Source organism: Notamacropus eugenii, chromosome 6 (assembly GCF_028372415.1).
Source record: "Notamacropus eugenii isolate mMacEug1 chromosome 6, mMacEug1.pri_v2, whole genome shotgun sequence".
NCBI classification, from domain to species: domain Eukaryota; kingdom Metazoa; phylum Chordata; class Mammalia; order Diprotodontia; family Macropodidae; genus Notamacropus; species Notamacropus eugenii.
The window spans coordinates 311127993-311141411 of NC_092877.1; the positions used below are offsets into that span (position 1 = coordinate 311127993).

The 13419-nt window shown below is 36.7% G+C and overlaps 1 protein-coding gene across 6 annotated transcripts in view; it reads left to right on the forward strand.

Annotated features, from left to right (window-relative positions):
- SPAG16 (sperm associated antigen 16) overlaps positions 1-13419 on the forward strand; it is a 1246090-nt gene that overhangs the window by 8143 nt on the left and 1224528 nt on the right. For 4 of the 6 annotated variants that reach the window (XM_072617486.1, XM_072617488.1, XM_072617489.1 and 1 more), the window contains one exon: positions 1633-1731. In XM_072617486.1, coding sequence (XP_072473587.1) covers positions 1633-1731 — 99 coding nt within the window. Of the gene's footprint in view, positions 1-2; positions 752-1632; positions 1732-6974; positions 7212-13419 lie in introns of those variants that run through there. The other 2 variants (XM_072617491.1, XM_072617492.1) reach the window with 2 other exon arrangements.

Genomic DNA, 13419 nt, shown 5'->3' on the forward strand with positions numbered 1-13419 from the left:
GTATGATTCTTGTATTTTCAGTTTGTAAATGTATTGCATTGTGTATTTGAGGCAGTATTTCTTACAGAATAATCATTTAACAAAACTTCTCTGAAACACTTAAATAGGATTTGTTTTTTTTTTTTCTTTACATAATTTTGTAATGCCTTTAAAGATGCCAGTTTGGTTTAGTGTTTCAACTGAATTTAGCTAATGTCAGTTAGTTTAGAAGGAAATGGGATATATTTAAATATTTATATTAGATAACATATCTAGCTTTGCTTTTAGTTACCTTGTACAGTAAGGTGATTGCCTGCATTGTATAACTGTATTAAGGAATGTCATTTTTCCTGGGATCATTTATTTTCTTTCTTTCAGCTTGGCATGGCTTCCCATAATAGAGGTAGATTTAGGCTAGGTTTTCTGACATTAGTTGGATCTCAGTTTCCTTCCTTACTCTTTGAATATTTGGGGCTAAGACCCACTTCTATCCTGTGAATATATTGGCTCTAATATCTCCCCTTTTCAGTATTCCCACTGGTGGGGAAGGGGAAGAGAATAAGAATTTGTGAATCACCTACTATGTCCCAGGCCCTGTGATAAGTGCTTTGCAAATAACACCTCGTTTGATAATTGGTCTTGTCCCAAGTGGGATAGGAAAAATACCTTTCTTAATGTAGTAGTCATAGTATTAGAAACAGATCCATTCAGGTGCAGAGAGAGTAGGAAGATTCTCCAGATACTCCAGAGAAGTAATGAAAGTTATAGAAAAGTAAGTATCTTGAATTATTTATACTAATGAGTATTTTACTAATATAGATAATCAGGAGTTAACTATAATCTTAATAAAAAAAACCTCTCCATTTGAGATATTTAAAAATCATTACATTGCTGTTAATTTTTTGCCTTTTCACCACATAGATAAAAGTCAAAGAAAAATTTAATTATGTATTAATGCCTTAACCTTTAATTTGAAGATGATGGCTCTATAAATGTGATAGAAAACTGGATGTCATTTTATTGAGACATCTCTTGTAGCAAGTACCATCACCCATCAGCTGAGGGGACATTTACATCGTCAAGGTGTATTTTTTGCTCTTGACTATACAATAGCTTTTCTTGAAGGAGCAAGTGGTCTTTGAGAGCAGCAATTAGAAGGCTCTCTTATTTTAATTCCGATAATGGAAGAGAGATTTCTAGTAGTTACTAATTTTGACAAACCACTGGTAGGGAAAGAGTGGGAAAAGTGGTATTTGCTTAGCAACAGGATTTTGAGGTTTTTAACAGTTTGTTGTTTTTTGCTAGACTCTGCCATGAAAGTATCTATTACATATCTAAATTTCTGTCTCCTCTAGTGTCTGGCTCAGTACTTGCAAATAAGGACTTTATAGATATTTTTAATTGAATTTTTGGGTGAAAGTAGATGGCAGGCAATTTCATAATAGTTATTACATTAAGCCGCAAAAACAAAAACAAACCCAGCTCATACATGTCAGTTGTCTAGAATTCATTATGTGTATGGACGATTATGAGACACAACCTAATACAATTTCCTTCATTTACTTTTTACTTTGGGACATTGTGTTAGGATTGCAGATTTGAGAAGGAAAATATTTGTATGTATATTTTTTCTATATTTGTTTGTTGGCTTAGGTATCAGAACAAGATGATTTAAGTATTCCAGAAGGTGATGAAGATCTGACAAAAGCCCTTCAGTTGATTCAAGACAAGAAAGAAGACACAGATCTTATGGTAAGAATTCTCTTCCTCAAGTGAGGGAGCATGGCATGGTAGTGTGGTGGGTGAAATCTGAGTAAAGTGATAAACAAAGAGTCAAGCTTCTGAGCATGCTGATTTATTAAACTGTGCATGGCAGCTGAATTACAGATCAGGACTGGGCCTCGTCAGCTGGGCACTAGACCCCAAATACAGGGGGACACAGATTTTTAGGTATTGAAAGCAAACAATTTAAACCAGGATACAAGATTAGGTAACCTGATTTGTAATTGTAGGAAGGATCAGGTGCTTTCCGAGTTGGAAGAGGAAGAGTGAAGAGGTATAATTTCCTGAAACCAGAAAAAAAAAGTGTCCCACTTCCTTCAAGTGTCTGTATTCAGTCAAAGGAACAAGGAAACAGTAGCTGCTTGACCAGTATGGGGCCAGTTTTCAGATAAGACATCTGGATTGTTTCAGGTGTATGCTTGTGAGAAAACTACGCTAGTCTTCTGATCTGGTTGGGTTTCTGGTCAGCATAACTGAGGTCCTTCAAGGGTAGTCTCTAAGCGGCAGATGCAGGTGGTCTAGCTTTCTAGCCATGCAAGGCTAGGTTGGAACAATGCAATAAAGATTTCTCACAGTTCTTATAATTTAATAAAGTTTTCTCACAAGACAGAAATTGGACTAAACCCATAATTTAATAGGGAACTGAGCAAGCTCCAGAATTGAGCCAAAAGATGGAGTCAGTGTGGTTCCCTCAGTCCGCACAGTAGAACTTGTGATTATGTGAAATTGTGGAAGGAATTTAACTTTTTGCTGATGACTTTTTAAGTGTGAAACAGGGATATTTTGATAATGATTTTTACATGTAAAATAGAGACAAAAGTGATTTTATTTACTAACTGCACTTTACCCATCCGCCATCCTGGTCTAACTACCATGTTTTTGGTTTTTTTTTTATTCACCATCAAATTCTTTACTCTAGAGAAGTAATGTTTGTTGATGTTTGCACTTGGTGCTCTTGCCATCCCAAAAGTTGTTTGTTTTTTGCCATGACCTCCTTCAAACCCATAGTCAAATACATTTCAAATTCTTCTTAATTAACCCCACCTGGTGTGCTGGCTTCATTCCTCCTTGTTCTTTTATCAGTGATGCACAGAATCTCGGACTTTTTGAATTTCATACTGCACATCAACTTTTTAAATAGTTGATATTTGTGTGTGTGTGTGTGTATGTGTGTTTTCTGCCTTTCCCATTAGGTAGTAAAACAGGGGTCTTGTCTTTTTTTTCCTTTGTATTTCCCCACGATGCTCAGTACAATTATTCTAACCTATAGTTGATGTTCAATAAATGATTTGTCATCAATTTAACTGAATTAGACTCAAATCACAAGAATTTGTGGCCATTACGTACCAATTTCTTTAAACTATTTTGAGCTCAGAGGAAAAAGACAATGTCTCAGTGACCTCAAAGACAATCCTAAATGCACTTATTAGAGTGACATCAGTTGCAGGTTAACAAAATATAGGTGGCATCCAATTCATAGAATTATGGGAAGTTCTAAAATGTGAATCGTTACAAATCAATACATATTTATTTATAGTTACTATAACATTATTTAGGGTGCTTTTCTTCCTCAGTTATGTATTGTTTTTATAATAGGGAAAGAGGAGGACAGTAGTTATGTAACTTATTTATAGATTGGCATTCTATTTATTGAACAAATTTATTATACTAAAAGATATAGACCCTACTTTGTGTCTTCATATTTTGTAGATTCCAGGGTAGATTCCCTATTTGGGAACCAGTAACTATACACTCAATAATATATGACATCACATAAAATTAAAAAGATTGTAGAAAAATGTCTTGGCCAAGATTAATTAGATTCTTTCATAAACAATGGATCTCAATAGTGGGAAATTATTTACTCATATTTACTCTAAAGGTATAGTTATCTCTGGATTGGACTCTGTTCATCCTATCTTAAAAATATTTTATCACTTTAATCATAGACTCAAAAATCTGTTGGATAATTCCTTAAAATTTCATGCCAGATTTTTGTCTTTGAGAATTCCCACAAGAATACTTTACATGAGAAATAATCAGGTTTCAGGCAGAGCTGTTCCATAGTGGGTCATCATTACTCCCTATTCTGTCTTACTGAGAAAACAGTTAACAGCAATTTAGGACTTGTTCTGCTAGGCCCAGACTGGGGCTGGGGCTGTGTGTGGAGAGAAGGCCAGCAGCCTGCTAGGGTTACAATTGCTTTTGGATGGTTAGAATGGAGAATAGCAGTATGTGAATTGAGGACTACAGATTTTTGTCATCTAAAGAGTCCTTAGAACAATTTGCCTTGACCAACATACTTTTCCAAAAATCCTATTAATGTGTAATGATGAGATTCCACTGTAACATCCTCAGTACTCATTTACAACATTTTTCCAGAGTTACTACTTTTGTTGAGAAATGTTGTTTTACATACTTTCTTTGGACCAATTAATAGTGATGGAGTTCATTGTAAGGCAAAAAAAATTCTTGGGATTGAAGTAAAGATTTGTTAAAGGAACAGAATAGTTATTTAGACTGGGTAGGCAATAGTGACTTAGGTATTGAGGCATGGATGGAGGCAAGAATTTTTGAACTAAGATGGTGAAGTAAAAATAGGTCAAATAGGGAAATGAAGTGTGGACTGGTAAATAGGTAGGTAATTGAAGTTTCTTGGTAATGCTTCCTACTGCCGTACTTTGAACTTTCATCTAAGATGTTGAACCTCGTCTTACACTTACTGATCAAGTATTTAAGGCAATATTTATCAATTTGTCATTAGCTTCTGACATAAAAGACAAGAACTGTTTGTGGATCAGACTGTATATAGCCTTGATATAGATCCCTGGAACTTGTAAATTGTAATAAATATTATTTGTAACAAATATTAATTAAAATCAAGATTTGGTAGAAATGGCCTTATGACCTACCAAATGGTGTTAAACAAAACCATGTACTAATCTGTCTTCTTTTAATTTCTATGTAAGGGACTCCTTATCCCTATTAGGTGAGTTTAATATTATGCCTTTCTGTTTTAAAAGACAGGGAGTTCTTCCTCTGCTTTAAGGACAGGAATAATCTTAAGAAATAATGACTTCTCTTGATTATCAGAAAGTCTAGCTCAGTTTCAATTATATCAAGATTCAGATTGATGGTTTTTTCTATGCATTTTCCCCAAATTTAAATTGGCAACTTTAGATAATGCCATACAACAGTGAATTCTATTCATCTGTTAATCAGTACATTTTGCAACAGACTTCTCTTGTATCCAGACATTCCACAGGGGAACATGTTGAAGTTCATATGCACATGGTTTGTTGATAACATGCTTAAAAGGTTTTTCAAGTTGAGATCACCCATTTCATTTCTTACAGTTCAAGTACGGAATTTTAACCAACCGCTTAGGAAGATTCAAATCTTTTCTGAGAAAATGAACTAGTTCTATCTGTCATTAGTCTTATGTTTAATTTCTATGACAGAATAAACTTTGTTTTCCTTATGGCTATTATTTCATGGATATGGCTCTGAGTTTTCACATTGTAAAAGTGAGAGGGTTGTTCTAAATATTTTTAAGAACTAATATTTCAAGTACTAATATTCTAGGATTCTGATCTTGCAGAAGGTATTTATACTTATTAAAAAATTCTGTCATAAATTGACTGATCTCTGGTACTCCCCAGGAATTTGAATAAGACATTGGATATTTGAATATTTGTGAGACAACCTAGTTGACATTGACTATACTTGTAGGTTTCTCAAGTTCTCTTAGAAAGCAAAATACCTGAACTATATTATTTCAGCCCCTCAGATGCCTCCACTCAGTTACTTAATATTATATGTATTTACTCTTTATTGAGTATCAGTACAAGGGGTTATCCATTTAAATGTCTCTTTGACTTTTGCAAAACTGTAGTTGGAGATATTTTCATTATTACCCATTGTCCGTCTTACAAGAACTTCCTTTAGTTCCAGAAAAAAAAAAGGCTTGTCTCTTATAATGATGTGGACTTTTTGGTCAAAATTTATTTTTGTTTTAAGATTGTATTTTAAATGAACATTGTAGATTTTGAAACTCCTTTCCTCTTCTCTAATATCCTATCTTCCTCTTGCTTCAGTGATGCTACACTCTACTATAGGATGGACCTTGGAGGTAGGAGGGACTGAGGTTCGTTCATTAGTCAGGGGATCTTTGACAAGCCACTCACTTTCTCTGAGCCTTCCTTTTTTCACATGTAAAATGAGGATCATAATACTTTATCTCCTTTCTTGATTGGGTGGTTTCAAAGAAGGTGAGTCATAGACTTGAAAGTGATGTGCAACTGAGTTATTATTACTATGTTGCCAACTTTATTTCATACTTCCTTATATTCCATACTGTTGCCCTATGTTCCAGCCAAAGTAGATGACTGATAACTGTTCTTATGTTCTTATGATTTCTCCAAACTCCATGTCTTTTTTCTTGATGCTCCATATTCTTGGAATGGACTCCCTCTACTGCCTAATTTCCCTGTGTTGGAAGTACCTTCCTATGGGATGCTATTCCTTCCACCTTCCCTACTCACAATGGAAATAAAATTTCTCCCAGTTCCCCTCTCTTTTATCTGACTATTCCTCAGTTACCTGTGTTAGAGCTTTGCTCATGTCATACCCACTAACCAAGGGTGACCCTCAAGCCTCTAACCTGTCCTAGGTTTTCTTCTTTTTTCCTCTTTGTACAGTTTTATTTGGTAATCTCATCAGCCCCCAGGGGTGCAGTGATCATATCTGTAGAGATAATTCCTAGATCTGTATATCCAGCTTTAATCTCTCTTTTGAGCCACAGTCATACACCTCCAAATGCCTCATGGACGTATCAAACTAGAGTGTCCTCATAGGCTTCTCAAAGTCATTTTGTTTAAAACAAAACTTCCGATGTCTCTTCCAAATCCTCCTCTCATCCACACTTCCCTCTGACCTGTCCAGGGTGCTGTCATGCTTAGAATGCTCAAGTCCCAACTTCTTCAGGAGGCCTTTCCTAGGCCTTGCTCATTACTTTCTTTATGTAGCTTGTATACGTCAGGTTACTCCCCATGGCTAGACTCAGTGGGCAGAACGCAGTAATTGCTTAATGAGTACTTGATGACTGACTGACTCAGTGAAGCTGTTTCCTCCTCTGATTACTTCTGGCTCTTTGTATGAACTTGTTGTATCAGGCTGTATGCGCACTTAGCTCCCCTCTCCTTTTAGGTGTGACGTCTGTGTTTAAGTTGGTAGCAGTGGAGCCTTGCAGGCCTGGTGTCTGGCAGAGTGCCTCTAGGTACTTCACAAAATGTGACTGGAATGGAATTCTTCAGAGGTGCTGTTGATACGGATGTCATGCAGCGGTTGCTCACAGGGGAAGAAAAGCTTTCACTTGGTCAGTTCCTTAGCATCAGTCATGATAAAAAAGTGAGATCCAAATACTTCCTGACTGTCCCTAACACTGCTAGGTAAGTCTAAGAAATTACACAGTATTTGAGATGCTTCATAAGCTCTTTGGTGGAAGGAGAGCTATAGAAAATCTATCAGGAAATTATGACCATAGAAAACTAGCTCTGAGTTTTCTATTTCATATTAATTTAAACTTGCATTTTATCACAAACATTATTATCCTATTCACATTTGGTGTTTATACAGTTGTATTTCAAAACCTTCAAAAATTAGCTTTAAGTTGTACCACGGGATTTTTATTGCAAAGATTATTTCCCTGTTATGAAATAACCATTTTGTTATGATTTTCTATGGTCTAGTTACCAAGAGGGTATGTTTTTATTACTATGACGTTACTCCTTTTATGTAGTTCTTTTGCATTGGATATTTTTTATTAGCCTTCACTTTTTGCAAGGAAGGGTCTAACCAGGACAAGGAAAGCTAAGTAAGAATAATGTAAGTGCTTCTCAGTGATAAAATCAAGGAGTGAACAATTTGTTGGTTAGTTGTCATTTACATAAATACATCTATTCTTGTGACAGTCTAAACTGGAGTTGGCATAGTGAATGAAAACTTTCAGAACTGGTGGCATGTTGTGTTTAATCTAGTTTAAAAAGTGAATTTGTCGCAGTCTATCAGTTTGCTAAAAATTTAACAATGGCTGTTGTCTTTGAAATAAGATGGGGTAAAACTTTGTTAAAGTGTAAAATGTGTCTTGAATAAAAATTGGAAATAAAGAGAAGTTATTAATCAGTTCTGTGTTAACTATGAAGTTTGCATAACTTTTAGTTGTTTTATAATTGCTACTTTCTTGAAATAGAATGTTGCTCCAAAGCATGGGTGAAAACTTGCAGGACTTTAAAAGCCACCAAGGGTCTGTGGGCACTGCCTTAAGGAAAAAAATGACCAAGCCTAGTGTAATTTTTAGTTTTTTGGAACTTAAGAAAAATGGATTCTGATGCTATAATGACATTGGCACATTTTATACTAATTAATTTTTACATCAGGTATTTGTATTTGAAAACGATATATGAATGTGTTTTTTTAATGTTGAGTTTAAGATAATTAATTTGAAAGGTTAGGTGTATTGGAAAGAATTATTGACAAATGAACCTAAATATTTGCCATTTATAAGTAGTACTTGTCCTTTACAAATTGTAATTAAAGGCATTCTGCCATTTATTAGTTGAGAAATAATATCAAGACATGCTCTTGCTTTAGTTTGTCTGGTATAATTGAAAAAAAAAGTTCATGTGGGAATCAGAAAATTCTATATTATTCCTCCCTTAGTACTTGAGTTATTTTGTAATATTTTTGCTACATAATGGAGATTTTAATTTCTATTTTCCATTTAACATTAATAGTGGTTGATACCTTTTGCCTTAAGCTTGTCAGAAAAGGTAGGGTAGGACTCGTGTACAAAAATTTATTTGTTGTTCAGTCATTTTAGTTATGTCCAACTTTCTGTGACCCTATTTGGGGTTTTCTTTCAAAGATAGTGGAGTGGTTTGCCATTTCCTTTTCCACCTCATTTTACAGATGAGGTAACAGAGGCAAACATACTTAAGTGATTTGCCCAAGGTCACCCAGCTAATAAGTATCTGAGGCTGGATTTGAACTCAGGTCTTCCTGATTTCAGGCCTAGCACTAAATCCAGTTTGCCACCTAGTTATACCAAATATGTATAAATAATACAAATTTATAAATAATTATGAATAAAAATATATGCAGCAGCTTTGTGGTGGCAAAGAATTGGAAACTGAGGGGATAGGATCAATTGGGGAATGGCTGAATATGTGATGGCTTATGATTGTGATAGATTGTATTGAAAAATGACAAAAGGGATGGTTTTAGAAAAACCTGGAAAAAAAAAAAGAAAAACTTGGAAAGATTTCTATGTGCTCATGCAGAGTGAGTGAGCAGAATGAGAAAAACATTGTACATAATAACAACAATATGGTAAATGACAATCAACTGTGAAAAACTTCGCTACTCTGATGAGTACACTGATCCAGGATAGTTCCAAGATTTATACTGAAAAATGCTATCCACCTCCAGATACAACCGATGAGCTCTGAATTCAGATTGAAGCATATTTTCTTCTACTTTATTTTTCTTGCTTTTTCCCCCAATTTTTCCTCTACTTCTCTTACTTGATTTTCAAAATGCTTTTTGAGCTCTTCCACGGTCTGAGAACAATTCATATTTTTCTTGGTGGCTTTGGATGTAGGAGCTTTGACTTTGTTGTCTTCTTCTGGTTGTATATTTTGATCTTCCTTGTTACCAAAGTAAGATTCTCTAGTCTGATTTTTTTTGTCCTGCTGTTTGCTCATTTTCCCAGCCAGTTGTTTGACTTTTTAACTCTTTGTTAAGGTAGGACTCTGCTTCCAGTGTCGAGGATGTACTGTCCCAAGCTTCTGGAATTCTTTTGCAGCTGTTTTCAGGAATACTTCTAGGGACCTGTAAATTTTTAGTTTTTCCAAGGGTTTATCATCAAAGGGGAGGTGTTTGCTCTGGTCTGTGAGTGACTACAAGCACTCTTTTCTGTCTTGGAATTGTGAGGAGCTTCCCTCTCCACAGCCACCACAAGCTTCGCCACACCAGTGCACCTCCTCGCCCCAGGCCTGCCACTGAGGACTGTGATCCAGTTCCAAGGACAGACAAAGCAAGATAATCTTACCTCAGCATCTGCAAAGAGATCCGTGAAATCCCCTTCTGATTGCTTGCTGGATTCCCCCACCATCTGTGGGCTGAGAGCTCCAGAAGCAGCCTATGCTGTTGCTGTGGCTGCCCTGAGGCTAGGACTAGACCACATTCCTCTCTCACCCAGGTCTGACAGTCCTTTCCTACTGACCATCTAAGTTGTCTTTGGCATTTGTGGATTGAGAAGTCAGGAAACCACCATAGCTGCCGGTGATTTCAGCGCCCTGAGGCCTGCTCTGGGTTTGCTGGAGGGCCAGGTCTGTGCCAGCGCTGCCCTGACTGGCCTGCGTTCCTCTCTCAGACTGGTACACCAGACCTTTTCTGTTGACCTTCCAGGACTCTGTTATTTTGTGGTTTCTACTGCTCTAGAATTTATTTAGAGTCATTTTTTACAGGTATTTGGAGGGTTTTGGGGGAGAGTTCAAGCAAGTCCCTGATTTGACTCCACCAAATTGGCACTGCCCCTTGCCTTTTTCTCCTAACTTGGCTAATGAGGTAATATGTTTTGCATAATTTCATTTGTATAATGGGTATCATATTTCTTGCCTCCTTGATGGATGGAGGACTAGGTAGAGGGAGGTAGAGAATTTGGAACTGAAAAAAATGAAAGGGGTAGGGTAAGTTGGATTGCAATTTAAAATAATGAATTCACAAAATTGAAAGCCAATTTATGATTATAGTTTCTGAAGCACTGAGTTTAAAAAATTTCTAGAATTCATAGTCCTTTGTGTATACTCAAGTAGTTGGATGGATATTAGTATGCAACATAGGGAAAGCAATTTTTGTTATTTTTATTCAGTGTCCTATTCTTGTACATGTGTGTATATATATATGCATATGTATATGTATGTGTTCTGATGATGTACAAAATTAAATTTCAATTATTGTGCTATAATGAGAGGATCTGAGGCAACAGGTTAGCTAAACCCTTTGCCATGAACTTCGGATTGAGATGGCACTTCCAAAAGTGCAGCCCCTTTGGTGTTGGCCCATCTTACTAACTCTTATTCATATCCTCCCCAAAATTTGGGATGAGAGTGTGTTTTCAGCTCCATCCAGATTTTCCTGTAGATCTCTTTAATATGAGCGTACCAGTGGAAGATGTGGGCTGATCATCAGGTATCTCTTGCCTTTGGTATTCAAGCAAAACATATAACTCTTCAAATTATGTCTTCCCACTTGCTCTTGAGTCCCATGTGATCTGAGTTCTGGCCTGCTGCTGTGGCAACTAAATCACTCTAAAATACCAGTGATTTACTCTCTCCCTTGGTGAACTTATCTTCTACTGGTTCAATTAACATTTATACATAAATTTTTAAAAATTGAGACCATTTTTCCTGAACCCCCTTATCCCTCCTCATCTCATGTCACACAGGTCCCTTCTCCCACTATCTCCTCTTTCACCCCTGTCTCCCATGAAGAGGTGGCCCTTCCCCTTGCCAAGGAAAACCATTCTACCTGCATAAGTGATCTCATTCGATCTCATCTCCTCTGGTAGATTGCCCTGTCTATCATTCCTATTCTCTCACTTATCTTCTCTCCTTGTCTACTGGCAGCTTCCTTACTGCCTACAAACATACCCTACTCTCCCTCATGCTCAAAAAATGTCACTTATCCTTCTGTGTCTGCTAACAATTATCCCATATCTCTTTGCCTTTTGTGGCTAATCTTCTTGAGAAGGTATCTACAATAGGTGCTTCTACTTCTCTCATTTTCTTAGCTTTCTACAATCTGATTTCTAATCTCATTCAACCAAAACTCTTTCCCAAATTACAAATGATCTCTTAATTACCAAATCCAATGGAGTTTCCTTAATCTTCATCCTTCTTTATCTCTCTGCAGACTGTGATACCTCTGTAGCCTTTAAGCATCCTCTTCCTGAAACTTTCTTCTCTTTAGGTTTTAGGGATACCACTCTCTCCTGACTCTTCTTCTACTCAACCTCCTTTGTTGTATTTTCATCTGGGTCATGCCCACTAACCAATGGCATCCCATAGGACTCTGTCCGGGGCACTCTTCTCTGTATTACTTCACTTGGTAATCTCATTAGCTCCCATGCATTCAGTTATCTTCTCTGTGCTGATGATTTTCATATCTGCTTATCCAGCTCTAACCTTTGCTGACCTCTCATCTTGCATCTCCAACTTCCAAATAGATATCTTATTCTGTATGTTCTGTAGACATCTTACAATCAACATGTCCAAAACTGAACTCAGTAGTCTTTTTCTTTAAACTTCCCTGTTACTATTAAAGGCATCACCAATCTTTCAGTCCCTCAGTTTCACAACTGAGATGTTATCTTTGACTCCTCACTATGTTTCCTCCCCACATTCAATCTTTTCCAAGGTCTGCCATTTTTCATTTGCAGCTGCTATCAAATATGCCACCTTATCTCCTTTGACACTGCTTCCACTCAGGTGCAGGCCATTGTGGCTCCCTGTTGCCTCCAGGATAAAATGAAAAATCCTCAGTTAGTCGTTCCAAGCTCTTCATACTGCTCCCCTCCTCCCTTTCCAGTCTTGTTTCACCTTACAGTTTCTCACACGTTCCTCTACTCAGTGACCCTATCATCATTTCAGACTCAGCACATTCAGAGTTAAACACATTCTCTTCCCTGTCCTAGGCACATTGGTTGTTATTGTTCACTCATTCAGTCATGTGGGATTCTTTGTGACTCCATAGACAGTACTGTGTCAGATCCTTCAATTCTCTATCTTTCAAAGTCTGTCCAAGTTCATGTTATTTCCATGACTCTGTCTGTTACTCTCATCCTTCGCCATTCGCTCTTTCCCAGTGGTAGGGTCTTTTCCAGTGAGTCTTGTCTTCTCATTATGTGGCCAAAGTATTTCAGCTTCAGTATTTGGCCTTTTGGTAAATACCCTCAATTAATTTCTTTAAGAATTTATTGACTGTCCAAGGGACTCTCAAAAGCCTTCTCCAGCACCACAATTAGAAAGCATTGATTCTCTGCCGCTTAGCTTTCCTTAAAGTTCAAACTCTCACAGCCATACGTTGCTCCTGAAAAAACCATTGATTTGATTTTATGGAACTTTGTCAGCAGGCGACGTCTCTGCCTTTTAGTATGTTGTGCAAATTTGCTATAGTTTTCCTTCCAAGGAGCATGTGGCTTTTAATTTCATGGCCACAGCTGCCATCTGTGATTATCTCTGAGTCCTAAACATAACACTTTGCTAAACTTCTCTTTTTCTACTTTTGGTATCACCATTTTCTCAGGTGCCAAGGTTCAAAATCCTATAACTTTCTATTGAGTTGCCAATGCCTCATCATTCTATTTCCATAACATATTATCCCTTTAACCTCTTTGGGCCGGTGTCCTCATTTATAAAATGAATAATAGACGTGCTTCAAATTTTCTTCTGTCTAAACATTTTTGATTCTGATCATTTCTACATAAGCTGGTCTAATTTGTACCCATTTGTTAATAAGGGTAGTCAAAATTAAAAGTCACCTCCATTGCAAATGGATATCACGATGATAAAAGTGCAACATATTAAAATTAATTCA